The sequence below is a fragment of the Jaminaea rosea genome (genome assembly GCF_003144245.1).
Source record: "Jaminaea rosea strain MCA 5214 unplaced genomic scaffold BDZ90scaffold_8, whole genome shotgun sequence".
Taxonomy (NCBI): domain Eukaryota; kingdom Fungi; phylum Basidiomycota; class Exobasidiomycetes; order Microstromatales; genus Jaminaea; species Jaminaea rosea.
In genome coordinates, this window is record NW_020289982.1 from 394416 (window position 1) to 421310 (window position 26895).

Below are 26895 nucleotides of genomic sequence, written 5' to 3' on the forward strand. Positions count from 1 at the left end.
TGGTGACATTGCCCTCGACTCGATATGTGCTCTGTGTCATGAGGCGTCATGGGCGTCGTGACCGAGCTCTTCTTCTTCTTCTCCTTGGCCATCTCGTCCTGTGAGCTGCAGGTAGGACATCGTGGGGCTAGTCGCATCGTGCGCCAGAGTCCAGACCGCTTCGTAGCTTTCCCTCGCTCGCTCGCGCTGATGAGCACACGAGGACGAGGAAACGATTACGACGTCGAGGTCCAGCCCCTGTTCCCCTTGGTTTTGCCTCAGCCCGAGCGGCATGGACGTGAACGAGGCCCATTTCGTATTTTCAGTGGCGTCGCAACAGAGACACACATGAGAAGAGCAGCGGAGGAGCGCGACGAGGATCAAGGGCTGTCGTGCCTGATCGAGGCGGGCGGATCGATCGTTGACCGGCCTCTGCTTGAGTCCCGAGCCCAGCCCCTCCACCCCGCGGCGGCCTTGCATTGACGATCCAGGCTCCCGGGCCGTTGGGGCCTACCACCCTTGGACGCAGTAGCGCAATTCGAAATTTGAGTGGCGCTTCAAGACTCACAGGGAGGCTACCATGTTGGGACGCTGAGATGCCCATGGCTTGCACCGGAACTCGAGCTAGTTGGGCCAAACTTCGGACACCGCGGACGTCAAGCAGTGGTGTTCCTACATGGTAGCTTTGCAGTTGCGAGGGGTCCGCTGAATCAGGGCCAGCTTCTACGATAAGAGGGCGATCACCTCATTTTCATGCTGGGCGTCGTCGAGATCATGAGACCGCGGGCATGAGAGCGTGGGAAGGAAGGCCCACACACCAGCGCTGATGTGAGTCTCGCCGAAGCTCAAGGTACCGATCTCACTAGCAAGATCATTGAGACGACCGAGGCAGAACTGAGACGATGTGACAAGCGCAGATGAAATCGGGCTCGTCCGTCGCAGGTCGTCGCAGATTACCCTTTTGCTCACTCATTCAGTGCAAGCAAAGATTGGTGAGCGTGCGTGAGCGCCCGGTCATGCGGGGGAGCGGTTCGCCATACCTTAGGTTCACCACATATTGAGATGGTGCCTGGCTGTGCCGTTTCTTGCAGCAAGCTGTGGTCGTGGTTGTCGCAGGAGGCAAATCAGGCGTCACGGTGTCGTGCGACTCGGACTGGTCTACCCGGCTCGTACGGGAGCGGAGCGCCACATCTTGACGAAGCCGTATCGAGATAGAAAGAGAAGCTGGCGTGTGACATACTCGTTTCGTCCAATACTCGCGTCGTCCATTCCCATCATCGTCGCCAATCACTTTCTCAGTGGAAGCGATCAGGTCCGCTTATCATCGGAGGTTGGCTGGAGGGGCGGGGCATGTGGCTGACTCTCGGGATGGAGCGTAGGAGTGAGGATCTGGCGCCGCTAAGACGTAGACAGCTGAGCGTCGAGCGGACCTACGGTTAAGCACTGAGCGGCAGAGGTCCGACTGGGGTGCGCGCCACCCTCAAGGGTCCGTAGAGCACGAAGGGGCGTTTTTTGTGGCGGCGACGTACCGGCGAGCCTCGGCGACTACGGTACGTCTCACCGCACACAACTTCCCAATTCTCCCTCGCCGCAATCCTCGTAGTCGTCGTTGTCAACGTTGCCCCGCAAAGAGGCGTCGTGTCTTGGCCTCAGCCTCACCCATCATCGGAGAAATCAATGCTAGTGCGAGTGGAAGGAAGCAGCGAGTTGTTGTGACATTCATCTCAGCCTACGCAAAGCTACGAGGACGGCGTAGCAATCACCGTCGCAAGCTCCGCCCGCCGCTCGTGGTACCACCGCACGCAATGTTCGCGGCGGCGATGCAACGACGTTAGTCTCAGCGATGCGCGGCTCTGATCGCGGTACATCGGGCGCGAGCAAGAGTTGACAGCCTGATGCGATGCGATGCGACCACGCCATGTGGCATCGTAGTAGATGATACTCCGTCTCGTCTTGGCATTGTATTGGTTGTGAGTTGGCGTAAAATTACATGGAAGGGGAGAGGAACGAGGGTGTGGGAAGCGTGGAACGTGGAGAGTGAAGCGTGGTGGAAGGCGAATGGAGGAAGGGAGGCGTGGCAAGGGGGAGTGAATGCGAGTATCAAGCGCGCGGACGCTGACCGCCTAGTACAGCCTCGTGACAACGCCCATAGACATCAACTCCTGGAAGAGCAACTTAGCGGCGTATGGGATCATCACCTGGCTAATCTGCGTCCTCTGCGAGCAGATCCTGCAGAAGTACTCCCCCTTCTTCAGGTTCGCAATAGCCGTCAAGCCACAGTTGTCGCACCTGAAGTCACGGTAGGCGTCGGATCCGTCGAACATGCGCTCCTTGAGGAAGGCGGCGCATCCGTGCGAGATGAGACAGTCGCGCTCCATCTCACCGAAACGCAGTCCTCCGTCTCGCGAACGACCCTCTACGGGCTGGCGAGTGAGGATTTGGACGGGTCCACGAGCGCGAGAGTGGATCTTGTCGTCAACCATGTGCTTGAGGCGCTGGTAGTACGTCGGGCCGAGGTAGACCTGCGCTTGCAGCTTTCGGCCCGTGTGTCCGTTGTACATGACCTCCAGGCCGCGCTTCTGGTAGCCCAGCTTGGCGAGAATGGCACTGACTGCTTCGACAGTCAGGTCCGTAAACGGTGTGGCGTCACCCTCTTGTCCGGATAGGGTCGCGACCTTGGACAGGAGACACTCGACCAAGTGACCGATGGTCATACGGGACGGAATGGCGTGAGGGTTGATGATGATATCCGGCGTGACGCCCTCGATGGTGAAGGGCATGTCCTCTTGACGGTAGGTGATACCAATCGTACCCTTTTGTCCGTGACGCGAGGCGAACTTGTCTCCCGTCTGCGGCACACGCGTGGACCTCACACGCACCTTGACGAACTTGCTGCCGTCTTGGTTCGTCGAGATGAGGACCTGGTCAACAATGCCACTCTCTGTCGACTTGAGCGGGGTGGAGACGTCGCGCTTCGTGTGCGTCTTGGAGCGCAGACCGAGCTCCTCGCTGTCGGGAGGCAGGGGCGCCGTCTTTCCAATGATGATGTCCTCGCCAGACACTCGGGTACCAGGAGCGACGAGTCCGTCTGGATCGATCTTGTCGTAAGTGCCATGCTTGAGGCGGATCGCCGTCTCGCGCGTCGGCTTCTCAAACTCCTCTTGCAGCGTGAAGCCCACCTTCTTCTCAAAGTCCGTGTACGTGCGGTAGTAGAGGGAGCGGAACAAGCCGCGATCAATGGACGATTGGTTCATGATGACCGAGTCTTCCTGGTTGTATCCTGAGTAACACAGGATGGCAACAATGGCGTTCTGGCCGGCGGGCAGCTCACGGAAATTGAGGTGCTCCATGGCTCGAGTGGTGGCAAGAGGCTTCTGTGGGTAGTAGAGGATGTTTGCCATCGTGTCCATTCGCATCTGGTAGTTGGTCAAGTAGACTCCCATCGCCTGCTTGCCCATAGCTGATTGATAGGTATTACGCGGCGACTGGTTGTGGTCGGGGAAGGGGATGATGCTGGCGCAGACTCCCAAAATCATGGCCGGATGGATCTCGCAATGGGTCCACGTGCTCGGCTCGTAGTAGCGAGAGGAGACGAGACGAGCAGACGGGTCAGGCATACCGTCGAGGCCGTTCGCCTCGCCAGCGTAGATGCCGTGGCGATGCAGGCGTCGCGACTTGGCCAAGTCCTGCGGCGACATGCTGATCATGACCGTCTCTTCTTCGTCGGCGTCCAGGTACTCAATGACTCCCTCGGCAACGAGCTGGCTCCACCTGAAGCGATCTCTCTGCTCGTCATCAGCGCCATCCTCGTCATACGCCGAAGGCTTCTCCTCCGCATTGAGCCACTGGATGTGCTCTCGCGTGATGAGCAGTCGCATGCTCTTCGGATCGACGATGAAGAGCGGGCGCAGTACTCGACCTGAGTCGGTGTAGAGTCGCAGCTCCTTCTCACGAATGTCGTGCACCACACTGACCTCCGTCGTGATGTCGTCCTTCCTTCGCAGATCACGCAGCGTCTCGACGAGGGCGCTCGGCTCATTGTGCGTACCCGCCCAGACACCATTGACGAAGACTTTGGTCGCCCTCGCGCTGGAGACGGACATGTCTGCAAGGTTGTCGAGACCGAACTCGTCGAGGAATTGGTGAAGTGGCGCCGAGGGGGAGCCAACGGAGATGAGGGACATGAGACTGAGGTTCTTGACGAGACCACAAGCCTGTCCTTCGGGCGTCTCGGCGGGGCAGACCATCCCCCAATGCGTGTTGTGAAGCTGACGCGGCTTGGCAATCTTGCCGTCTCGCCCAATGGGCGTATTGCAGCGTCTCAAATGGGAAAGCGTCGATGCGAAGGTGTAGCGGTTCAGCACCTGCGAGACACCAGCCTTGGCCTGCATGAATTTCTTCTGGTCGCCCCAGTTGCCCGTTGCGAGCGAGTAGCGCAGACCATTGGTGATTGTGCTCGACTTGACGGCCGTGGTGAGATGGAACTCGCGCTGCTCCTCGACGCAGCGCTGCAGATGGCGATAGATATCTCGCGTAAGCTTGCGGAAGAGCATGCGGAACAGGCCAGCGAGCAAGGGACCACCGAGATCGAGACGCTTCTTGCCAAAGTGATCTCGGTCGTCGATCTCGCGACGCTCCAGCGCGGCCAGGAGGAGGCGGTGTACCATGTAGCCAAAGAAGTAGGCCTTCTTGGTGTTGGATCCCTCTGAGATGGAGATGTGCGGGAGCATCTCCTTCTGCAGGATCTCCTGCGCGTAGATTTGACGCTTGTGGCGAGTGAGACCCGTCGCTGTACCACGACGACCAATAAAGTCGAGCGCCGCCTCCCTCTCTTGGAACATGAAAGCCTCCTCAATGCACGGCTTGAGCATCTCAAGCATGGCCGTGTCGTTGAAGTCGTAGCAGATATGCTGAAGAACGTCGCGATCCGGCACGATGCCAAGAGCTCTGAAGACGATGACGATGGGGATGTCGGATCGGATGTAGGGCAGCGTCGCACGGATGGCGTTGTTCGTCTGCTTTTCCTTCTGCCTCGAGAATAGCTTGACCTGCATTGTGCTGATCGTCTTGCCTCCCTTCTCAACAGCGCTGCGAATCTCGGCGAGGAACGTGACGGGCGAAGGTGCCGCTTTCGAGAAGACGTAGACGTGATTTGCCGCCATCCTCTCCTGAGCGATGAGCACCTTCTCTGACCCGTTGATGATGAAGTAGCCTCCAGAGTCGAGCGGACACTCCCTCAGCGATGTCATATCCTCCTGCGAGCAGCCCTTGAGCCAACAGAAGTCACTCTGCAGCATGATGGGCACTTTGCCGATGAAGATCTTGTCGACCTCAAGCTCCTGCCTGCCTGGTTCTGGGGCCCACAGCGGGTCACCTGTGTCGGGATCAAATTCACCCTCGGATTGTACGAGGACTCTTTGCTTGACGTCGACGTAGAGTGGCGCAGAGTATGTGAGGTTGCGCAGACGTGCTTCTTGGGGCATCAAGCCGGCCGAACTGCCATCTGCTTCGGTCATGTTGGGTCTTGCGAGGTAGATCTGGCCAAATTCGATTTCATATCGGCGCTGCGCGCGAGGGAGGAAGAGTGGACACGACGTCAGCTCAACAAGTCGCACACCATCGACTGCCTCGTTGCACTCACAGCCTTGTCGTCCTCTCTGCCCGTATGCTGACTACTCTGCTCCAACGTCAAGCTCTTGACCTCATCCACCAATTCCTGCATCGTGTTGTGCACGAACTCGTTGAAAGAGTCGAGTTGCTGGCGCACAAGACCCTTTTCTGCGAAAAAGGCGCGGATGACATCCCAACAGTCTTCTTGCGAGACGTCTGGCTCATCCATCATGTCATCTCCATACCCAGCATAGCCTTGATCTTCATAGCCTCCATCCATGACCCCATCGACGCCTGCGCCACCACCGGCGAGGGCGGCCTCCTTCATCGTGGCGTCCATGTACGAGTCATATGCGCTCGAGTCTAGCAGCGCAGCGATGAAGGTGAGCGAGCTGTGCGTCGTAGAACGCAGCGACAGATGGGATGCTTACCAGTCATCTTTGCAAGAGATCAGCGGGAGAAAGAGAGGGGGAAGAGAAAGGGGATCTTTGCTTTTTGATGCTGGAATGACTTTCTCGTCGAGCGGCTGCGCAGCAGTCTGACCTTCCTCCAGCAATGGTGTCGCAGCGAAGTGAACCGGCGGAGGAGGGTGACGAGGACGAGGAGGATGCAGCTGACTTCTCTTACGTCCCTTGTTGATTGGCTGCGCAAGGCAGGTAGGTCGTGAGGATGCCGAGGAGGGGGTGAAGAGGATCAAATGCGAAGGACGGCCTGGCGACGACGACGACGCTTCGTTGCCGTCCGGCGGATGCCACACGGGCGGAGCCACCGACGCGGGCGAGCGACATCGACTCGTCTGCCTCGCTCTCGCCCCTCGGCCTCTGAGCCAGTGAGCGAGTGCGCGGACTGGCGCTCAGAGCAAGCGGGCGAGAAGAAGACGCAGAGAGGCACGCGACAGGCTAACCTCTCACGCCTCTTGAGCAGCTCTCACAACTTCATGTCGATCATTACACCATGACATTAGACAAGAAACAGAAAGAGAAGGCCAGGATGAAGAAATAAAGTCTATATCACGAGGGCATGCACGCGCACACGCACGCTCGCTCGCTCACGTCGAATTAGGCGGCAGCTTGATCGCAGGAATGCCGGCCTGTTGCGCTGTCTTCTTGGGCATCCTTCCAATGCCCAATGCGCTCCCCCACCTCTTCCACCACGTCCTAAAGTCACCCTCACCAGCGGGCAAGTCCGACCAGATCAAGTCGCCATACGTAGGGAAAGTAGCACGAAGCCAGAAGGTGATCTGCGAGTCAGGGTACAGGGCCGTCACACGCTTCGAGGTAGTGTCGATGTACCAGCTGTGCCCGTACGACCAGACGCGTTGCTTGTGCCTCCAGTGGATGTAGTTCTGCTCCTGCACCTCAGCGGACAGGCGAGGCTCGACGGCAGGAACCTTGTCCAGCGTTGCGAGGGAGCTAGAGGGCGAGACCAAGGGATTGTGGCTGATAGCAGCTGTCGAGGGCTTCTTCCCGTTGAGAAGAGGCTTGGCCACCTCCAGGGCAAACTCAATCTGGCACTCCGTCGTGAAGATGAGCGACGTGTGGCCTGTAGCACTGTTCGTTCCCACGAGCTGGACGAGGTTCGGGTAGTTTGCAAGCATGCAAGAGCGGTAGTGAAGAGGACCGCCGCCACCGTACTTCTCCCAGTGGGAGTGCACCTCCTCACCGCCACGACCGTAGACGTCCATGGGGAATCCTGCTCGCGCAGTTGTGAAGCCGTTGCACAGCACGATAACGTCGGCTGGGATGCGCTTGCCCTTGTCCGTGATCACTGCATCCTCTTCGATGCTGGCCGACTTCTCGAACTCGAGGTTGACGTGCGGCTGGTTGAGGCACGGCACGTACTCGTCGTCGAAGATACGGCGCTTCGACGAGACCAAGATCTTGCCCTTGGGGTAGATGTGGTCAAAGTACTCCTTCGGCGCCTTCTTCGCCAGAGGCTTGCACCAAAAGCGCGCAAACCACCAACGGTACAGTGCTCCGAGGGGGTTCATCATCGTCATGATGAAGTGGCTCTCCATGACCAGGAAGACGAGGGCACGGGAGATCTTGCGGAAGACGTAGAAGTGGCGACAGAGCCATTTCCAGCCGGGAAGCATGGCGAAGGGGTCGTGCGGCACTGAGGCGATCCAGTGCTGCGCTCGCACAAATTGTGTGACCGACTTGGCCTTCTTTGCTACCTCTGGAACAAGCTGCGTGGCGGAGGAGCCGTTTCCGATGACGACCACATTCTTGTTCGTGTAGTCGACGCTATGATCCCAGCGAGCGGAGTGGAAGCTGAGCGCGAAAGGGCAGTCATGAGTGGTCAGATTCGGGATTCGACACTTGTCTCCGCCGGGCTCGCACTCACATTGCTCCCTTGAACTTCTCCTTGCCTGGGATGTTGCACTCGTTGGGCTCAGACAGCCCTCCAACGGCACTGACGAAGAATTTGCACACGTAGTGATGCTTCTTGGGCTCCACACCAAGCTCAGAGCGCTGGGGCAAGTCCTCGGAGTAAATGTGCCACAAGTTTGTGCTCTCATCGAATCGTGCCTCTTTGACGAGCGTCTGCAGATGGAACTTGTCCATCAGGTCGTACTCGGCCGCCACGGTCGAGATGTACGCCTTGATCTCGTCGCGCTTAGGTACGAACCGTGACCAGTCACCCTTCTGCGCGAACGAGTACGAGTAAAGTGGCGCAGGCACGTCGACACCGCAGCCTGGGTACGAGTTGGAATACCACGTTCCGGCGATGCCGCTCTCGCGCTCCAGGATGATGAAGTCGTCACCAAATCCCTTGCGCTTGAGAAGGCAGGCCATGGCAATGCCAGACAGACCGGCGCCGAGAATGAGCGTCTGATAGTAGACGGGAGGGGCCCAGTCCTGCTGCGAAGGAAGGACCTTGGCTTGCTGGATCGTGCCATTGGGCACTGCGGGGAGAGATGAGGACGAGGCATTGGACTTGGCATCCGGCTTGGAGTCCGGCTTGGAGCCGCCCGCGACGTTAGCCACAGCGCCGGCTGCCTTCTGAATTGCAGAGGGCATAGCGCGTCGATATCAGTGGTATGGGCTTGAAGGAGAGTGAGAGAGTCGAGGACGGGAAGGGTATCCGACTGATCTAGAGTAGTTGATGCGTCTATTGATGTATGGTGAGGAGGGGAAGGAAAGGCAGGCCACGAGCCACTTCCGCTTGACGGGCAAAGGCTTTTGTAACCAAGTGCAGTCAATCCGGCTCTATGTCGTCTACTGCGCCAAAGCAATGTCGGCCTTTCACGATTGGCCCATGGATGCGGTCAGCCAGGCCCCGTGGGGAGCAGCGGCGGCAGAGGCGGCGGCCCAGTTTGAAAGGGCGGGCTGAGGCCGGCACTTGATTGCTCAGGTCCGCTTTCCGTTGCGCCTCGGCATTGCTGGCTCGTGGCCGAGGTAGCAGGCGGGCGTCAGGACGCCTCCGCACTTGCCGCCTTTTCGTTCCTTCGTCCAAGTCATGCATACAAGCGCCCTCATGCTTCGCTCACAAGCACGAGGAAGAGCACGAGCCACTTGTGTCGCGCTCAGCTCCAGCAGCAGGGTGTTGGTCTCAGCTACGCCGGCCGCAGCTCAGCCCACCGCGTACTGTGTCACTCCTGGTCTCACCTCTCACACTGCGTCACGCCGCTACGTCTCTTCCTCCTCCACCCCGCAAGCGACCATTCAGCCCGATCCACCACGCAAAGCACCAGTGATCCAGACTCCCCTTCCCTCAATCTCCTCGACGGTTGCACGTCTCCTTCCACCCTCAGTAGACTCCACCTCCCTTCCCCTGCCCAGGGAGCAGGCCGAATCCCTCCTCGCACAGGTCATCGACCAAGTACGCGCTGCAGCTGATGCCAAGACGGTGCAAGATGCTCGTGCCGGATGGGACCAGATTGATAGCTCCGTGCGGGCCAAGCTACAGGAGCAGGGAGTCGAGGCGGCCAAGTTGACAGATCTGGCTACATTGGTCGTGACAGCAAGCAATGATCCTCGTCGACATCCCATTGCCTTCAATCTCTACCGCATCGCCTTTGGCAGTGATCCTGCACAGCTGCCAGAGATCAAGCTGGACACCGAACAGCTGTCTTCCACACGCACAGAAGCGGAGGTATCGTCCAGCAACCAGGCTCCCTCCTCTGGATCCTCCTCATCGTCGTCATCGACGTGGGGCGACTGGCAGTCAGCCTACCATTGGGCGACGCTGATCCTGTCAGGTCGCGCTCCACCTCCCCCGGGTACGATGCTCCTCCTCCCTGGCGAGCAGCGAAGTGCGCAAGCTTCACACTCTTCCGCAGCCTACCGCGTGTTTGCTCACCTGGCAACGCAGGGTCACCCTCGCGGCATCTTCGGCATCGGGCGTCACCTCCTCAGCACACTGGAGCGAGGAGTAGACCCAACGAGTATGGGAGCTATGCCTTCTACGGGGGACCACCCACAGAGGAGCAGACAGGAGACTATCGCTGAGGTGGAACGTCTGTACAGGCTGGCAGGGGAGGGAGGAGTGGAGGAAGCCTGGTTTCAATTGGGAGCAATTTACGTCGAAGGCAAGTGGGTGCGCAAGGACGAAGCACGGGCGAGGTCTTTCCTAGAAGAAGGGGTGCAGCGCGATAGTCCTAGAGCTTGTGCCGCTTTGGCGCAGCTGCTGACCAGGGAGGTGCAGCTGCCTCTGGCGCCGAGCTCGTTGAGTGGTGGGAAGGGCGAGCAGGATTTGAGTGGGCCTGCTGCTGAGGAGAGGGAGGAGAAGCTGGGCAGGGCGCTCGAGCTGTTGGAAAAGGGAGCAGAGCTTGGTTCGGCGGACTGTGCCTTTGCTGCTGGGATGCGATACCTGCTCCAGGAGGCGCAGCCTAGCGAAGGTGGTGGTCAGCAGCAGGTGGACCCCTCAACAATGATGGACACGTCGCTGGACCCTTCCTCATCAGGCAAGGCAACCTCCTCCTCCTCTGCAGCCGACGCCGCCTCCCTCGCCCACGAAGCCCACCGCGCAAAGCATGGCGTCTCTCCCTCGAACTCTCGTGCCTCTCACTGGCTGAAGCGCTCCGCCGACGGAGGCAACGCAGTAGCCATGATGAACCTCGCCCGCATGCACCTCGAAGGTCGCGTACCCCCCTCTCCCACTCAGAACGACGGTGGTGACCCACGCAAGCTCCAGCTTGTCCAAGCGGCCGACCTCTACTCCAAGATCCTCGCTAGGGCCATGGGTCCCGAGGGACAACGGGCGAAAGCGCTCAAGGAGATTCAGAAGAAGATGGCTGAGCAGGCTAGCGGAGGCGCGAAGGGTGGGCAGGCGTCGACGTCCAGCCCGCAAGGTGTGCGTGAGCCTGGGCTTGGAGCAGGTGGGGCTACGGGACTGGATGATCTGGGGGCGAGGGCGGAGGAGGGGTTGAGGATGGTGAGGGAGGAGATGGAGATGATTGCGGGCGAGCAGAGATGACGTGATGCCAGATAGAGATAAAGGCGACCTCAATCAGAAGATGTGTGTTCACCGGATGAGCATGTGTAATCTATTGCATCATCTAGCATGCCCTCACTGCTACCTCTGCCATGCGCGGCGCCTACATTCCCTCTCCCGCGCCCGGGACGGCGGCGGCCGTGTGTGCCAGACTCTGATTCTCATCCAGCAGCCTGTAGACATAGCTTCCCGGGTACTCTCCCGTGTTCGTGATAAGCACATCCACACCACTCGGCTCGACATAGTCCCACTCGCTGGTCAGTAGGTGTTTGGCCGCCGACAACGATTCGCCGTCCTCTGTAGAGGTGAGATGGTCAAGACTCAGCGAAGGACGAGAGTAGGAGTCGCCAGCGAGCGAGGTTGAAGAGGCTGTTTGACCGGCCGAACCGCCGAAACCTTCACCTCCTGCGGCGCCTGAAGTGGCTGACGAGCTCGCAATGGCAACCCATCGCCAATCAGCACACAACTTATGCAGGCCCGTCAGCGCCAGCACGGGAGTGGCCTGCAGTTTGGCGGCCATACTAGCCGCCGCGCTTCCTGGTGCAGCCAGGAGGCCGCCATTGGCTAGGACGGCGTGTGGGCTGAGCAAGACCTTGGTGACGCGGGGGAGGAGGGTGTGAATGCTGCTGTGTGGGATCGAGACGACTTGGATGCCCTTAGGCAGCTGCTTCGCCAGACGAGTTGCTGCGGCGGAGGAGCCATTGTCTGCTACGAGCACAGTAAATGTGCGATCCTTCGCCGCCTGCTTCAGGAACACCTCTACGGTGAGCGAGTGGCCGAGCGTGAGGACCGTCTCTCCTCCGTGAATATGATCCCTTGCGTCGCGGGCGATATTTGTGCGTGTGGACTCAAGCTCGTCGAGGAGCTCTTGAACTGCTTGAATCAGGAGAGGCTTGAGCTCAGCGGCGTTGACGCTACCAGAGGGGCCGGTCGAGGGCTTGACGTCGGTGTCCAGCGTCTCTTCTGGATCTTCATCCTCGTCGTCCTCGTCGTCCTCATCTTCGTCTTCTTCGCCAACCGTCTGCGCCTCATCATCCTCCTCCTCGCCATCCTCCTCGTGTAGCGCATCTGAAGCGGACGCGAAGCTGACGTCTCTCGTGTGAGCTCCGAAGCTTCCTGGCCCTGCTGCGCTGCTAGCCGCAAATCCAAATGAGGCCTGCGAAGATCCGCCTAGCGCAGGCGTATTCGCTCCACTACCATACACGCTCCCCGGCATGGACGGCGCAGCACTGCTGCTGCTGTTCTGCCCTGCTGCCACCAAATCCGAAATGGAGAAGGTGGAGCCTTGAGCGAAATAGCGCGAGTCCCTTGAGAGGAAGGGCGGTCGAGAGCCGTCCGTTGTTGCTGGAGGGGAAGAGAGGGGCGAGGAGACAGCGGGGCGTTCGCCGCCAATGAAGGAGCCGGAAGGTGTGAGACTAGCAGGTGCTGCAGGTGTGGAAGGGGGAAAGACTGAGCCCGACCTTGAGGGACCGAGGGAGGAGCCGCCATGCTGGTGGTGCTGCGGACCCATCAAGGCTCCCGCCTCCTCCGCGAGCAAATGCAATGTCCTCAACGTGATGTTGGTGATACACTGCTCGCCTCTCCTCGCATCCTGAAGCCATGCTCCGGTCAATCTGATTGCGTTGCTGAGGTCGTCGAGAGTGCTGAACTTTGCCCCGCTGATGACTCTGCGCAGCGCTGTAGCCGTTGCATGGGCTACCTTAGTCGAGCCACGGAGCTGACCGCGGCGCAGGGAGAGGTAGACGTTGTGTAGATGCTTTTGTGTTGGTCTGTCGAGGGGACGAACGGGGAGGGGCGGAGGTTGGAGGAGGGCCATCTTGCGAGGAGGAAGATGGTGTGTTGCTCCAACGAAGGTTGATCGGAAGGAAAGGATCCAAGAGGACAAAAAGGTCAAGGCGGAGGCGGGCGCACCTTCAGCTTGGACTCGAGTCCGTCTGCCCGTCCCTGTCGCCCTCGCTTGGGCCGGGCGCATTGCTTCCACTCCACGGCGCTCCTCGTCTTGTCAGCCAGCCAATCTATCGATTCGACCTAACCTCAGACTCGTCGATATGGACAGCGCAGCAACGGACTCTTTTACGCTCTCTGCCTTCACCTAGAAAGAAGAGCAACATGGCGTCCAGCAGCGCAGAGGAACAGGAAGCAGTCCCCGACATGCAGCCACCTCCATCGCCAGGCGCAGCAATGATCTCCAACCTGCTTTCCAAGCTTAAGCCGCCCAACATCCTGCGAGATACAGCCTGGATACCCAGATACAGGGAGACGTGCTACCCTCCACCACCTCCAGCTCAGCAAGAGGGTGAAAGTAGCCCCAGCGAGTCGCCCGCTTCATCCGGCGACGAGGCGTCAGACGGCCCTCTCCCGACATCATGGCACGACCACCTTGCCTCTGCTCCAGCAGAGGCTTACACAAGCGCCTTTTCTTCCCTCTTGTCCTCCGCTCTCACTCCGCCAAGCCTGGTATGGTTTGGGGAGCAACACCATCAGCCTCACGTCATTCGTGCCCAAATTCAGCTCCTGGCCGCCATTTCTGACCATTTCGCTGCGCAGTCAGCTGGAGAAGATCGACGTGCTACTCAAGCCTCTGCTGCTGCTGCAACCTCGCCGAATCGCCCGGTCCGCTACCACCTGCACCTCCTTCTCGAGCACTTCTCCCTCTCAGACCAGCCGCTTCTCGATCGCTTCCGTCTCGGCCTCCTCGATGCAGGTGAGCTATGCGCCGCTTACAGGGAGAGGTCGGATGAGAAGTTCCAGGTGGAGATGTATGCTCCCTTGCTATTGCTGGCAAGGGAAAGAGGCGTCAATGTTTGGGGTGGATTCCCGAAGAGAGGATGGGCGAGGGGAGTTGTGAAGGAGGGAGTGGGAAGTGTTGAGGGCTGGGAGAGACAGAGGTCTGCGGGAGAAGAGGAAGCTGCGCAAGGTTATGCCGAGGAGACCAAGAAGTCATTGGTCCCGCTACCTCCTCTGGCAACATCGGAGCGCCGTATCATCCCTACCTTCACGGCCTGGTCACACGTCACCCATCTCTCCCGCTCCCACAGGTCCTTCCTCGACTCCCTCATGAAGCCGCATTTGCCGCCCTACTTCCCGCAACTCCCCATCAGCAGCAGCGAAACGGAGTCGTCGCCCTCAATTGCGCAGCTTGCAGAGGGTCTGCGCTCTCTTGCTCCACCCTCAGCGATCGAAAAGGGCTTCGCCCCGGCTCAAGCGCTCAAAGATGCTTATCTGGGTCATGCAGCTGGTTGCCTGCTGAGAGAGGGGCATCTGTTGGCCAAGGGTGAGAACGGCACCGAGTCACCTGGCATGGTCGCTGCAAAGGATAGGAACAACGAGGAAGAGGACGTCGAGCACCGCAACATCGTCATGGTCGTGGCCGGGCTCGGTCATGTTCAGGCTGGGTTTGGCGCGCCTGAGAGGGTGGTGCGAGAGATTGTTGAGGGGAGCGTGTCTGGGCAGAAGGATGCAAAGAGAGAACGAGACTCGCTCATTGTCCTGTCCATGCCGAAGGACTCGTCTCTTTGGCTGGGACCGGAGTGGCGGGCGCCGTCGGCCGGTGAAGTAGAGGCTGGCGCCGCGCAGCCATCTTCAAGGAACGACGGAACCCTCGCTCAGTCCAAAGCAGCATCAGAATCTGCTGCAGCCGAAGGGAAGGAAGCGGTCATCCCCGAAGGATGGGACCGCAAGCTAGCGGACGCCATCGTGCTTTACGACTGGGTCGACTGGGAAAAGGAGAACGAAAAGAAGGCGGCGGCGGCCGCGACTCCAGCTTCTGATCAAGCATCTCCCTCTGCGGCTGCTGCCGCTGCTCAAGGGCAAGGACATAGCAAGAGCAGCGCCGAGGGCAGCAGAGATGCCAAAGGGGAGAAGAAGACCTCCTGAGTCGGGCGAATGAAGTGAAGTTGCCAGAGTAGCGCCGCCTTCGATCCCTGTAGATAGACCACTCGATACCACCACTACGTCATCATCGCTTCCTCATAATGAACACAATGCTTTTATCTAGAATTACACGCCGTCAACTGAGTAGTGTCTGACTATTACCATCCCTCCCATCCTCTTTCACCCAGCTAAACAACCTTACCCGCCAAGCTCAATATCTTTCCCCACCCCCTTCCCCTCAATTCACTCGCGACAGCCCCGGAGATGCGCGTTCCCAGAGGCTCTTTGCGATTGTTCAGGAGGACGCAAGCATTATCGTCGAATCGGACGACACGGCCGTCGGGTCGTTTGAGCTCTTTGCGGGTGCGGACGACAACGGCATGACGGACGTCACCGCGACGGATCTTGGGGGCGGAGGCGGGGCCGGTCGCGTTGAGGGGGATGGGGCGGGCTTTTTGGATTACGACGACTATTTCGTCGCCTGTTGTGATGATGAGAGGGGGGTGAGGGGAGGGAAGGAAGGAAGGAACGAAGGGGAAGGTAAGGAGTGAGGAGATGAGGTTAGAGGTGCGAAGGGAGGGGCGTCGATGAGGTGGGGAGCGAAGACTCACCTACGGTTGCCAGTCCTCTTGACATGGGCTTGCGCAAGACGTTGACGCACTCGGCGATGAGGCCGCCGGAGTTGTCAATGACCTGCGACGAGGAGGAGGAGGAGGAGGAGGCAGGGAATGATCAGTCGTCTGATGATGCGAGAAGTAAGAGGCTGACTGGCTGCGCTGTCCCGCAAAGCTTGCCGTCATCGCTGCTTACTCACCGCCATCGTAGCCTTGAGTCCCAACATGGCTGGCTATCTAGCTGCAGCGCTGTCCTCAAGGTTGGTCTTTACTCGAAAGTCGAGGTGCAATGATTGATGATCGAAGATGTCAAGTCAAGGTGAAGCAGCTGACCTTCGGACTGAGCGGGAGGACGACGCCCGGCGGTGTGAGGCGCGGTCCAACTTTTGACTTGACGGCGCCTCCGCTTTCGAGAATTTCAATCCGAGGCTTCCTGTCTATCACTACCACTACCATCACCACTTCATAGTAGTCAGGATGGTCAGAGCGTGAGTAGCGACGCACGCAATGGCTCGAGTCGGAGAGGTCGAAAGTGATCTGACAGCTTAGGCCGCACACAGATACCCCAACATCGTGATCACTGGCACCCCGGGCACGGGCAAGACGTCCCACTCCTCCCTACTTGCCTCCTCCTGGCCTTCAAGTAGCAGTGGTAGCTCCTCCTCTAGGCCCCTTCGCCACATCAACATCTCGGACCTCTGCAAGACGCATCCGAATCTCACAACAAGCTATGACGCCGAATGGCAGTCCCACGAAGTAGACGAGGATGCTCTGCTCGACCACCTTGAGCCTCTCACCGGGGAGAGGGCGCCCGAGCCCGAGGACGAGCAGGACACGAAAGCTGCACAGGCTGTCAAGGAGGATGCGGAGGACAGGGGTGGGCTTGTGCTTGACTGGCATACCTGCGAGGTCTGGCCAGAGAGATGGGTGGATCTGGTCGTGGTGCTGAGGTGCGATCATGAGAAGTTGTGGAAGAGGTTGGAGAAGAGGTGCGTAGCGCAGACTGCTGACCGGAGCTCACTTAGTCGAGCTTGACATGCTGACAATCGCTTCCCATCGCCCGACTCGCAGAAACTACCCCCTCGCCAAGATCCAAGAGAACAACGATGCAGAAATCATGGAGGTGGTTCTCGCTGAAGCGCGCGACTCATACCCGGCTGAGGCCATTGTGGAGCTCAAGAGTGAGGAGGCGGGGGATGTTGAGGAGAATGTTGAGAGGATCAGGAGCTGGATTGATGCATGGAGGGAGGCGAGGGGGTTCAAGAGGGAGGAGTGAGCAAGGATGGGTGAGGGGAGGGGAGGGGCAAGGAGTTGATATGCGCTCAGCCGATTTGAGTGATCTTGAATAGAGGATCGATGTATCATTGCCACCGCACTACTGCAAGCTACCCGTGCTTTGATGTGTTCTGCTGCTCGCCATCAAATGCCGTACTTTCGCTCCATCACGGCATGAATGTCCGCACGAGGTCCACCGCTGACGGGAGCTGGAAGCGCGCGAGCGAGAAGGTGCAATGACGGTCAGCATACTGCCTATGCTCCCTGCGGCGCCCTGACAGCGGCGCACTCACTGGGCAAGAAGTCCTTAGGGCTCAATGTCTCGTCATTGCCGTCGAGGATATCACGCTGCAGCTGGGAGAAGCCTCCACGAGTAGATCCACCGATGCCGTTGCCGGGATAGTTGTGCAGGGAGGGGAAGTGAGGGTCCTGACCGGCGGGAGCGAGCAAGAACATGTCAGTATCGATCTGTCCCACACGGTCTCTGATTCCTCTACGAAGGAGAACTGGCCTCCATTCCCTGCCACTGTCTACTCACCCACTCCACAGCCTTCCTCTCAAAGTTCGTCCTCAACGGGGCCCCAATACCATACATGTTCCTCTGCAACGTCTGCTTGAAGTCATCCCTCGTCTGTTCCCAGTTCTCCAGCCTAGCTTGCACCGGGTGCTGGACATCTGCGCCCGAAGACGTGTCAAAGGCGAGAGAGCGATGGCCGTATCGGAGGGTGTCGTGGATTCCTGCGTGCTCCGGTGCGGTGGTCTGCGTTGTGCTGATGTGGGAGGAGGAGCTGCTGCCACTGCTAGGTCCGGGGACCATGCGCAGGGAAAGACCAGACTCCTTTGACGATGACATGGTTGGGCGCTTGTGGAGAGATGTGGTGGTGGTGAGAGAGAGGTGGAAGTCGAGTCGCGGACGACGCCCAGGCCACCTCAGCCACTCGCGGCCTCGGAAGCGGAAGACGGACGGACGAGTGGCTCAACCAAGTCGAGTCTTCAATCCAGTTCCGGCACTCTCAACATCAAGCATCTCCCTAAATCTCGAGGAACAGCGTAGCCAATATGAACGTCGTAGAGTCACTAGACGCTCCGTCGTCGTGTGAGTGGCATCGGAATCATCCCATGCGGTTCTTACCATGGCTGATGCCCTTTTCCTGCCCGTCAACAGATCGCGACTCACGTTCCCGTGCAACGCACGAATCGTACAAGGCCGCCCTTTCCACGACCTCGACCCTGTACCTAGGCAACCTCTCCTTCTACACCACTGAAGAGCAGATTTATGAGCTCTTCAACCGTGTCAGCCTGCCGAGCGCCGGTGGAGGGATAAGGAGGATCATCATGGGATTGGATAGGGTGCAGAAGACGCCTTGCGGGTTTGCCTTCGTCGAGTGAGTGCGGGCGATCAATGAGACCAGCTGCATCAGCGGCAGACGTGCTGACCTTTCTTCTGATTTCTGCGCTGGCCAGATTCTACACCCACCAAGAAGCCCTCCTCTCGCTTCGTCACATCTCCAGCACCAAGCTCGACGAACGCCTAATCCGCTGTGACCTCGACCCAGGCTACACCGAAGGTCGTCAGTACGGTCGTGGTCGCTCTGGCGGGCAAGTCCGCGACGAGTATCGCATGGAGTACGACGCCGGTCGAGGTGGATGGGGAGCCGGCCGTCTTCGTGAGGAGGAAGAGCGTAAGATGCGCATGGAGCAGGAGAGGCTCAAGGAGCAGGAGAACCTCTACAGGGATGCCGAGATGGAGGGCAGGGAGTTTGCTGGTCAGACTGGTGCAACTATTCCTGGTGGTGCAGAGGCGGAGTACTTTGAGAGTGAGAGGAGGGAGCGCGAGGCAGACACTAGTGTTGCGAGCGTGGGGAGGAAGAGAGGGAGGGATGGGGATGAGGGGGATAGTGATGATGATGATGAGGGGGGTAAGAGGAGGAGGGCCAGGAGTGAAAGCGAATAGAGGGGCGCGCTTTGCAATTACAGTAGCAAGTAGTCACCATCCACCACGCATGACCCTCGAACATCATCACTCGTGACGCTTGGTACCGTGTCAAGGCGCTGCTTAGTCATACGACCGCTTCCAAGTCGGCGAGTTACGCGGCGGTAGGGCCAACGCTATTTCCGTCTGAGCGAGCAGCTTTCTTTTGCAACCACTCCACCCAACTGACATAAGAAGGTACGGATGATGAACAACGCACCGCGGGGCCTCGTATCGGCCTTGGCGTCGACATCACGGGTTAATCAGGTCGCCTCACGTCACCTGCTTCGCCCATCGGCAGCTCTTCCAGCATTGTCAGCGCCACCCCGCCTCTGTTCCCCCACCACATCCCGCTTCCTTAGCACCTCCCCACCTCGTCCCCAACCCTCTTCTGCCTCTGGCTCGACCTCCTCGTCCACCTCACCCGATGAATTCGAGTCCTTGCACTCTTCCCGATATCGCGGCCAAGGAGCAAAGCCCGACAGACCACCATGGTATCGTTCGCCCACTCTCCTTTTGCTAGGCTTCATGCCCATCTTCACGTTCGGACTGGGCGTTTGGCAGATCAAGAGGTTGGGATGGAAGTTGAATCTGATCGAGGAGCTCGAGTGGAAGCTCAAGAAGGAGCCTATTGGATTGCCGAAGAATATCAAGTGAGCACGAAGACGTGGAAGAGAGCATTGAGCTCTATACGAGAGCTGGCACTAACCTGCCCCTCCTACTCGTACTCCTCCTCCTCCTCCCTTTCCCCCGCCAGCCTATCCGTCCTGCCCTCCTTCGACTTCCGTCTCGTCTCCCTCTCTGGCCACTTTGATCACTCACGAGTCATGTTCCTGGGCCCACGAGTCCGCGAGGGGACGATTGGGTATCACGTCGTTGTGCCCTTCATGAGGGATGGAGGTGGTGATGAGGTAATGGTTGATCGCGGGTTCGTGAGCGAGAAGAGCTTGATTGGGGAGGGGAGCCAGAGGAGGTTGAAGAAGGATGAGAGTGTTGCGGTGAGTAGGCGTGCGAGGTTGAGAGCTTAGGACAATCACAGTGATGCTGACCCTCATCATCGGCCTGCACCTCGCCAGCCCACCGGTCATGTCACCCTCACAGCTCTCCTACCCCGCATCTCGCCTCCCAACTACTTCACCCCGCCCAATGAGCCGCAGAACAACCGCTGGTTCCACGCCGACCCAGAAGCCATGGCTCAGTGGGCATCGACGTCCCCTCGAGGAGCAGCGCAGCTCAGCAGCGGAGAGCACAACGACGATGATGGCGAGGACAGCTATACCCCATCTGCCGGGGTAGCCTCCAGCGTCAAGAAGATGCTCGGCGTGCAGTCGGGTGACTCCTCGTCGACCACGTCATCAGGGGAGCATCGTGTCCTCCCAGTATTCCTCGAGGAGATCTTCGAGGGGTACGATGGCGGCATTCGGGTCGAGAAGGGTATCCCGGTGGGTCGAGCAGCGACTATTGAGCTGAGGAATCAGCATGCCGTTTATGCTGCGACGTGGTTTTCGCTGTCGGCGGCTATGGCAGGAATGTTCGCGCTTCTTGTTAGGAGGAGGAGATGAGCGCGACGATGCAGACGAGTCAGATTGAGATGTTTCTCCACACCACTTTTGTCATTGTAGCGAAATAGCTAGCCCAGCAATTGCACGCCTTCACAGTAGGCAATTCTCGAGCCTTGTTGCTTGCCTGCCGCACGGATCAGGCTCGACGAGCGGGAGCAAGAGGCGAGGTCGAGTGGCTCGAGTCGTCGCGCGGGGGCGGAGACGATGACGATTGACTGGTGCCTCTGGATCCTTTGATTCCTCCGAACCCCTACTTTCTCCCCTCCATCCTGCGGAGGTGCGCCTGAGCTCAGGCATCGCACTCGTTTTTACACATTCGACATCACTCTCACGCTAGCATCTACCCTCAGCCCAATCCTCTCCTCGCCGATGGCTGCTGCAACGACGTCGTCCACGCCGACGTCTGCCAGCAATGGCCTGCCGCATCGCCAAGCCGCTGCTTCGCCCTACAATGCAGCCGCTGGCCCATCGTCACAGCGCTCTTCGTCAACAATCAACGGCGGCGGCGGCGATGCACGTATGCCATCTTCGTCTTCACAACGGCCATCTCGTGCTACGTCGTCGCACGCTCGTGACCCGCGCAACCTCTCCATCATGTCCGACCATCACTTTCTGCCGCAGGACGGAGGCGGCATGGGCCAAGCAGTGCAGTCGCCCACTACTCTTCAACCATACGAAGTAGATGGCAACGGTGTGCCAAGCCAAGCATACTACAACGGGCATCACGGCGACGAGCCGGAAGATTCCTCCAGCATCCGCGATGAAGACGAGGAAGAGGACGACGATGATGACGACGATGACCTCTCTACCACAAGCGGCGGCCGTCATGGCAACCTGCTTCGCCCAGAACCAGAAGACTACGTCGTCACCGAATCACCCTACATGACACACTGGTTCTCCAAGCGCCACCTCACCGGAGGCAATCCCAAGCCGCGGTCGCGCCTTGACCTGCCAGACTGGCGAATGCGAGAGCGCCTGCGTACAGTGACGGCCGCCTTGGTCATGTGCTTGAACATCGGCGTCGATCCGCCAGATGTGTCCAAGACGAATCCTTGCTCCAAGCTCATCTGCTGGATGGACCCGTCCTCCCTCGAGGTGTCCAAAGCCTTGCCTGCCATCGGCAAGAACCTGCAGGCGCAGTTTGAGACGCTGAGCATGAAGACGAGGTACAAGCAGTACTTGGATCCAATTGTTGAGGAGACGAAGCGCTTCTGTACCGCGCTGAGGAGGACGGCAAAGGATGAGCGAGTCCTCTTCTACTACAATGGCTTCGGTGTGCCTAAGCCTACGCCTGGAGGAGAGATCTGGGTGTTCAACAAGGCGTACACGCAGTACATTCCTGTGACTCTCTATGATCTGCAAGCATGGCTAGGCAACCCCTGCATCTTTGTCTGGGACGCAAGCGCTGCAGGCAATGTAGTCGTCAACTTCAAGAAGCTGGCGGAGCGCAGAGCAGAAGAGGAGGCCAAGATCAATGGCGGCGCTTCGTCTTCAGTCCCACGTCCTGGAGCAGATGGCGAGCATTTCCCTCTGCGAGAAAGCATTCACCTCGCGGCATGCGGTCCAGACGAGATACTCCCCATGAACCCAGACCTCCCCGCCGACCTCTTTACCTGCTGCCTCACCTCGCCCATCGAGATCTCATTGCGGTGGTTCGTACTCCAGAATCCGCTCCCCTCGAAGCTCAACGTGGACATGGTCATGAACATTCCCGGTCGTCTGCAAGATCGCCGTACACCACTCGGAGAGCTGAATTGGATCTTCACCGCCATCACCGATACCATTGCATGGACTGTGCTGCCTCGCAACATCTTCCGCCGACTCTTCAGAGACGACCTGATGGTTGCGGCTCTGCTACGTAACTTCCTCCTCGCTGAGCGCATCATGCGCTTCTACCATTGCACGCCAATGTCGCACCCAAAGCTTCCACCGACGCACAATCACCCGCTCTGGAACAGCTGGGATCTTGCGGTCGACCAGTGTCTCGCACAGCTACCGACCCTACTCGAGAAGGAAAAGGCGCAACGTATTGCGGAGGAAGGCGGGCCGCCTGTTGAGCCAAAGCTCGCCGCCTTCGAGTACAGGCATAGCACCTTCTTCAGTGAGCAGCTCAAGGCTTTCGAGGTGTGGCTCAGCCAAGGTGGAGTGAGCAGGCAAGGCCGCAGGAGGAGGGCGGACGCTCATGTCAGCTCGAAGCAGAGTCATGAAGGCACACACGACCTGGATGCAGCGGAGGAAGACGAAGAGGAAGCAGACGAGGAAGGCACGGCTCGCCAGCTCCTAGACCCTCCGGATCAACTTCCCATTGTGCTGCAAGTTCTCCTGTCTCAAGTCCATCGTCTACGCGCCCTCATCCTCCTCAGCCAATTCCTCGACCTGGGACCGCGAGCAGTCAATCTAGCACTCAGCATTGGCATCTTCCCCTACGTACTCAAGCTCCTGCAATCGCCGGCTGTGGACCTCAAGCCGGTCCTCATCTACATCTGGGCGCGCATACTCGCCGTGGACCGGTCGTGTCAGAACGACCTGCTGCGCGATAGTGGCTTTGTCTACTTTGTGGGCGTGCTCAGTCCATTTGCTCAAGGCAACGGCGGCGGTGCAGCCGGCGGTCAAGGCGGCGCAAGTCTGCCCATCCCCAACGTCAGCGAGCATCGCGCCATGTGCGCTTTCATCCTCTCGGTATTCTGTCAGGACTTTCCGGCGGGGCAGCAGGCATGCTTACAGCAGACGGATGCGATGGACTCGTGTTTGGAGCATTTGGAGGACGACGACTTCTTGCTGAGGCAGTGGAGCGCTCTGTGTTTGGCGCAGCTTTGGGATGGGAGCGATGAAGGAAAGGCGATGGGGATCAGAAAGGACGCGCATGGGAAGTTGTGCTACATGCTGGGTGATGTGAGCCCTGAGGTACGCGCAGCGGTCTTGTACGCTCTGAGCACCTTGCTTGGCGCGAGTGGGAGCAGCGTCGATCCCTTCGACCCCGTCTCATCGATGAGCGCTTCGGGTCAGTCATCCTCAAGTCGTTCTCAATCCGGCGGTAACACACAGCGTCATCGCTGCCTGGGCACAGGCTCTGCCCTCGATCTCGACGAATCGGCGCAACGCAGCCTCGAGATCGGCATTGCGATTGCCATGCTCAGCACGCGCGGTGACTGCTCGCCTATGGTGCGCAAGGAGCTCGTGATCGCACTCAGTGCCGTCGTACGCGAGTACAAGGGCTTCTTTGTACTTGCGGCCTACCTCTACTACGACGATGAGGAGACGAGACTGCGCTCTGCGAGGAAGAAGGAGAGGGAAAGCGCGAAGAGGTCCAGCATGGGCGGGTTGGGCGTCGTAGAGGAGTTGACCGGCGCAACAGAGGCGATGAGCCTCAATGGTGGCAGCGACGATGGATCTTCTGCGGCCAATAAGGGGCAGGACGCTCTCCTCGCACGTGTGCTCAGCAAGCTCGCCCTCGAGGAAGGCCTCACCGAGGAGGACATAGCCAATGTTCCTGCCTTCTCGACTCTCTTCGTCTCGCTGCTCGACCTCAGCGTTGACGGCTACACGGAGGTAGCGGCGATGGCCAAGACGGTCGTCGACTACATCCTTGCCCTCCTCCTGGAGAGCGAGGTAGCACGAGCGTCAGAGAGCATTGTGAGGCGCTTTGGAGCCGCAGGACAGGGAGCAAGCAGCCGTGTCGTGCTTCCAACTAGCGTGCATGGTGGCGGGGCCAGCGCAGCCGAGGACAGCTACTTCTCTTACAATCCGCGCTCCTCCGATGGCGTGTCGGCTTCAGAGAGCCTCGTCAGTCCGCACGGCACGGCCTTCGGTCCTCACGGCTCTACAAGACATGCAGCACCTCATCCTCGACGGGCCCCCTCTCTTGCGCAGACCGTCAAGGCTATTGCTACTTTGGGCTACTCGAGGCCGGCGAGCCCTGTGCCTTCGCCTGAGTCGAGATCGCCAGGAGAGGGAAGTCCGGCTACCTACAGCCCAGCATCGGCTCCTCGCGTGCCGGCGCCGCGATTCAACGTCATGGGATACCAGTCGCCCTACGTGTCAGGCTCAGATGGACATCAGGCTGCCTCGCGATCTGGCGCTACAACGCCCACCTCTCCTTCGAGTAGCAGCGCAGCCGCTCTACTGGCTAAGCGATCGGCGTCTGCAGAGTCACTCGCTCACATTGCTCGACGCGCCAATGCCAATGCTGCGAGCAGCAACAATGCGAATAGCGGCGGCACCACCACGCCAGGCGCCAACGCAGGCGAGCAGCGAGGCTCGGCCGCAGGGTCTACTACCGACTCGCCCGACGACTTCTACCGCCCCTCAGCAGACGTCCAGGTAGGCGATGCGCTCGCGGCACTCATCTCCGTCGATCTCCAACGCTTCCGCAATCGCGCCTCTCTCGCTAGCGGCGGCACTGTGGGCGGCAACGACAATAATGCCTTCAACAATGGTACTCCTGGCTCTGGTCTATCCTCCGCAGGCTCCACTCCCCTTCCCTCGCCGTCCACATCCCGCACAGCAATGAAGCACCTCCTCTCCGACCCTGGACTCGGAAACGACGATATCCTCGACACGCTACCGCTCAAGAGCAGACTGTTTGGGTGGTGCAGCGAATACTATCGGGAGCCGCAGATGAAGCCTGCGGAGAGCGAGGAACCGGGCTCTGTCAAGTACAATGTGCAGACTTGGAAGCGACAGCGCAATGAGAGGATAGTGGCGCAGAGCCAGGTGCAGGTGGATGCGGCTTTCTCCTCCAGCTCAGCATCATCGACGCCAGGTGGCAAGGGTCAGGCCAAATGGACGCAACCCGTCTCTACGCTTCGTAGTGGCGCTCCACCCTACAGCATGGTCATGCACCAATTCGAGCCGCATCTCGTCACCGCCTCCGAGCGGGACGTGGTCTCCGTCTGGGACTGGGAGCGTGCCCGTCTACTCAGTCGATTCCACAACGGCAACGCCCGCGGGACGAACATCACCTCCACCTTGTTCATCAACGAAGAAGTAGATGGGCTCCTTCTGGTCGGATCAGCAGAGGGAGACGTGCGAATCTACCGCAACTACGACCGTCCCACCTGGATCCCAGGCACGCGCGGCCCCAATCTCATCTCCACCTTCCGCGCTCTTCCCGACCTGGTACGCTCCCGCTTCCCCTCCGGACTGATCTGCGACTGGCAGCAATCCACCGGCCACCTTCTCGCCGGAGGAGACTCTCGCGTCCTACGCATCTGGGATGCTCATCGCGAGCTCTGCGTGTGCGATATCCCCACGCGCACCTCTAGTCCCGTCACCTCGCTTTCCTCCGAATCAGACGTGGGTCATATCTTCGTTGCCGGCTTCGGGAACGGGACTGTCGCCGTGTACGATCGCAGGAATCCGCCTGAGGCGAGTCTGGTCAGGCTGTGGGAGGAGCATGGGACGTGGGTGCATAATGTGCACTTGCAGAAGAGGGGGAATCGCGAGCTGGTGAGCGCGAGTGATGATGGGGAGGTGAGATTGTGGGATATTCGTGGACGATCGTCTATCTCGAGGGCGAGCTTGGGCGGGCAGCTCAGGGGCAAGTTGAGCGGCTTTGCTGTTCATGAGCGAGCGCCTGTCTTCGCTGCCGTGTCCACGCCCAGGGCCAAAGTGGGAGCCGGTGGAGCAGTGCATGGCGCAGGACCGCATGGTGTCCAAGGCGTGAGTGCCACTCCGCAGCAGGTCCTCCTTGGCGCCTTTGCCGACCCGACGAAGAGTCTCACGACGTGGACACGCCACTTTGCTTCATCGCAAGGCGTGGCTGCCGGACACGGTGGGTCGCATCATCACCACGGGCACCATGGCCACCACGGCGGCCCGACTTCAGCGCACCAAGCGGCCACGAGCACGACCAGCACCCTGCCTGGCGCTTTGCTCGACTCGCCGCTCACCAACTTCTCGCCCGCGATGGGATCCGTCGCCCTTCACCCGCACTGGCCGCTCGTGGCCTACGCAGGGCCGGATGTGGCGGGCACGATCGAGGTGAAGCGCATGCCAGAGGACGCGGCGACGGCTGCCGCGGCAGCTGCTGCTGCAGGTGAGGGCGGGGCTGCGACGGACCCCGCGGCGGCGCAAGGGGAGGTGGCGCTGCCGAGCTTTGATCAGCTGTTTAAAGGTGCGAATCAAAGTGGTGATAGTGGGTCGAAGAGGAGGAGTTGGATTCGGATCTAAGAGGAAGGCGAGAGTAAGACAGAGCAGACGGTACTGTAAGACGCACTCAGGCATGACCTCGTTTTCTCTACGCACGATATACAATTGAGCAACCCATGACATCGTCCCTTCCACGACTGACACTGGGCGTGATGATTGAAGAGATGAGCGACGCTTCCCTGTTTCTCGCAAAAAGAAAGACAAGAGTTGGCCGCGAAAAAGTTGATCTCCCAGTGGGCTGATTGCCTTACTGAGGATGTGCCGAAAATCGGAATCGAACCAATGACCTTAAGAAGGCGAAGCAGGTGGCGGACCACGCTCGCTTCAGTCTCACGCTCTCCCGACTGAGCTATTTCGGCTTCGATGACGGTGCGCAAAAATAGTGCGTATATATACTAAATGGTATGAGACACCCGTGGCT

The 26895-nt window shown here is 59.4% G+C and overlaps 12 protein-coding genes and 1 non-coding gene across 13 annotated transcripts; 7 read left to right on the forward strand and 6 right to left on the reverse strand.

The window, feature by feature from the left end:
* Window positions 1–1753: 1753 nt before the first annotated feature.
* Window positions 1754–6288, reverse strand: BDZ90DRAFT_253109 (putative DNA-dependent RNA polymerase II RPB140). The gene is made up of 3 exons (XM_025507783.1): window positions 6021–6288; window positions 5621–5952; window positions 1754–5543 (listed from the first exon to the last, which is right to left on the reverse strand). Exons 1-3 carry the CDS (start codon window positions 6025–6027, stop codon window positions 2103–2105), a joined length of 3780 nt encoding a protein of 1259 aa, XP_025361734.1. The 5' UTR covers window positions 6028–6288; the 3' UTR covers window positions 1754–2102.
* On the forward strand, window positions 6108–6592 carry BDZ90DRAFT_186587 (hypothetical protein). Its single transcript, XM_025503826.1, has one exon. The coding sequence runs from the start codon at window positions 6287–6289 to the stop codon at window positions 6545–6547; it is 261 nt and encodes an 86-aa protein (XP_025361735.1). The 5' UTR covers window positions 6108–6286; the 3' UTR covers window positions 6548–6592.
* BDZ90DRAFT_280046 (FAD/NAD(P)-binding domain-containing protein) lies at window positions 6526–8866 on the reverse strand. Its single transcript, XM_025509237.1, has 2 exons — window positions 7936–8866; window positions 6526–7862 (listed from the first exon to the last, which is right to left on the reverse strand). The coding sequence occupies exons 1-2, from the start codon at window positions 8610–8612 to the stop codon at window positions 6638–6640; spliced, it is 1902 nt and encodes a 633-aa protein (XP_025361736.1). The 5' UTR covers window positions 8613–8866; the 3' UTR covers window positions 6526–6637.
* Window positions 8867–9026: 160 nt separating this feature from the next.
* Window positions 9027–11096, forward strand: BDZ90DRAFT_232685 (hypothetical protein). The gene has a single exon (XM_025506345.1). It carries the CDS (start codon window positions 9052–9054, stop codon window positions 11008–11010), a length of 1959 nt encoding a protein of 652 aa, XP_025361737.1. The 5' UTR covers window positions 9027–9051; the 3' UTR covers window positions 11011–11096.
* BDZ90DRAFT_232686 (nagb/rpia/CoA transferase-like protein) lies at window positions 11057–12907 on the reverse strand. The gene has a single exon (XM_025506346.1). It carries the CDS (start codon window positions 12842–12844, stop codon window positions 11132–11134), a length of 1713 nt encoding a protein of 570 aa, XP_025361738.1. The 5' UTR covers window positions 12845–12907; the 3' UTR covers window positions 11057–11131.
* A 106-nt stretch (window positions 12908–13013) lies between these two features.
* Window positions 13014–15033, forward strand: BDZ90DRAFT_232687 (hypothetical protein). Its single transcript, XM_025506347.1, has one exon. It carries the CDS (start codon window positions 13138–13140, stop codon window positions 14902–14904), a length of 1767 nt encoding a protein of 588 aa, XP_025361739.1. The 5' UTR covers window positions 13014–13137; the 3' UTR covers window positions 14905–15033.
* On the reverse strand, window positions 14984–15799 carry BDZ90DRAFT_232688 (ribosomal protein L14). Its single transcript, XM_025506348.1, has 3 exons — window positions 15716–15799; window positions 15513–15594; window positions 14984–15382 (listed from the first exon to the last, which is right to left on the reverse strand). The coding sequence occupies exons 1-3, from the start codon at window positions 15740–15742 to the stop codon at window positions 15090–15092; spliced, it is 402 nt and encodes a 133-aa protein (XP_025361740.1). The 5' UTR covers window positions 15743–15799; the 3' UTR covers window positions 14984–15089.
* A 164-nt stretch (window positions 15800–15963) lies between these two features.
* BDZ90DRAFT_253118 (P-loop containing nucleoside triphosphate hydrolase protein) lies at window positions 15964–16791 on the forward strand (the record flags this gene model as incomplete). The annotated part of the gene is made up of 3 exons (XM_025507784.1): window positions 15964–16003; window positions 16076–16504; window positions 16587–16791. Exons 1-3 carry the CDS (start codon window positions 15993–15995, stop codon window positions 16789–16791), a joined length of 645 nt encoding a protein of 214 aa, XP_025361741.1. The 5' UTR covers window positions 15964–15992.
* BDZ90DRAFT_232689 (hypothetical protein) lies at window positions 16766–17671 on the reverse strand. Its single transcript, XM_025506349.1, has 3 exons — window positions 17329–17671; window positions 17084–17219; window positions 16766–16999 (listed from the first exon to the last, which is right to left on the reverse strand). The coding sequence occupies exons 1-3, from the start codon at window positions 17641–17643 to the stop codon at window positions 16935–16937; spliced, it is 516 nt and encodes a 171-aa protein (XP_025361742.1). The 5' UTR covers window positions 17644–17671; the 3' UTR covers window positions 16766–16934.
* Window positions 17672–17909: 238 nt separating this feature from the next.
* BDZ90DRAFT_264924 (RNA-binding domain-containing protein) lies at window positions 17910–18744 on the forward strand (the record flags this gene model as incomplete). The annotated part of the gene is made up of 2 exons (XM_025508648.1): window positions 17910–18175; window positions 18255–18744. 2 exons carry the CDS (start codon window positions 17910–17912, stop codon window positions 18742–18744), a joined length of 756 nt encoding a protein of 251 aa, XP_025361743.1.
* A 176-nt stretch (window positions 18745–18920) lies between these two features.
* Window positions 18921–20340, forward strand: BDZ90DRAFT_232691 (hypothetical protein). The gene is made up of 3 exons (XM_025506350.1): window positions 18921–19415; window positions 19520–19760; window positions 19839–20340. The coding sequence occupies exons 1-3, from the start codon at window positions 18970–18972 to the stop codon at window positions 20322–20324; spliced, it is 1173 nt and encodes a 390-aa protein (XP_025361744.1). The 5' UTR covers window positions 18921–18969; the 3' UTR covers window positions 20325–20340.
* Window positions 20341–20583: 243 nt separating this feature from the next.
* Window positions 20584–26598, forward strand: BDZ90DRAFT_232692 (hypothetical protein). The gene has a single exon (XM_025506351.1). It carries the CDS (start codon window positions 20694–20696, stop codon window positions 26493–26495), a length of 5802 nt encoding a protein of 1933 aa, XP_025361745.1. The 5' UTR covers window positions 20584–20693; the 3' UTR covers window positions 26496–26598.
* Window positions 26599–26733: 135 nt separating this feature from the next.
* On the reverse strand, window positions 26734–26833 carry BDZ90DRAFT_t31. The gene has a single exon. It is a non-coding gene; the product is annotated as a tRNA-Phe (tRNA).
* Between the last annotated feature and the right edge of the window lie 62 nt (window positions 26834–26895).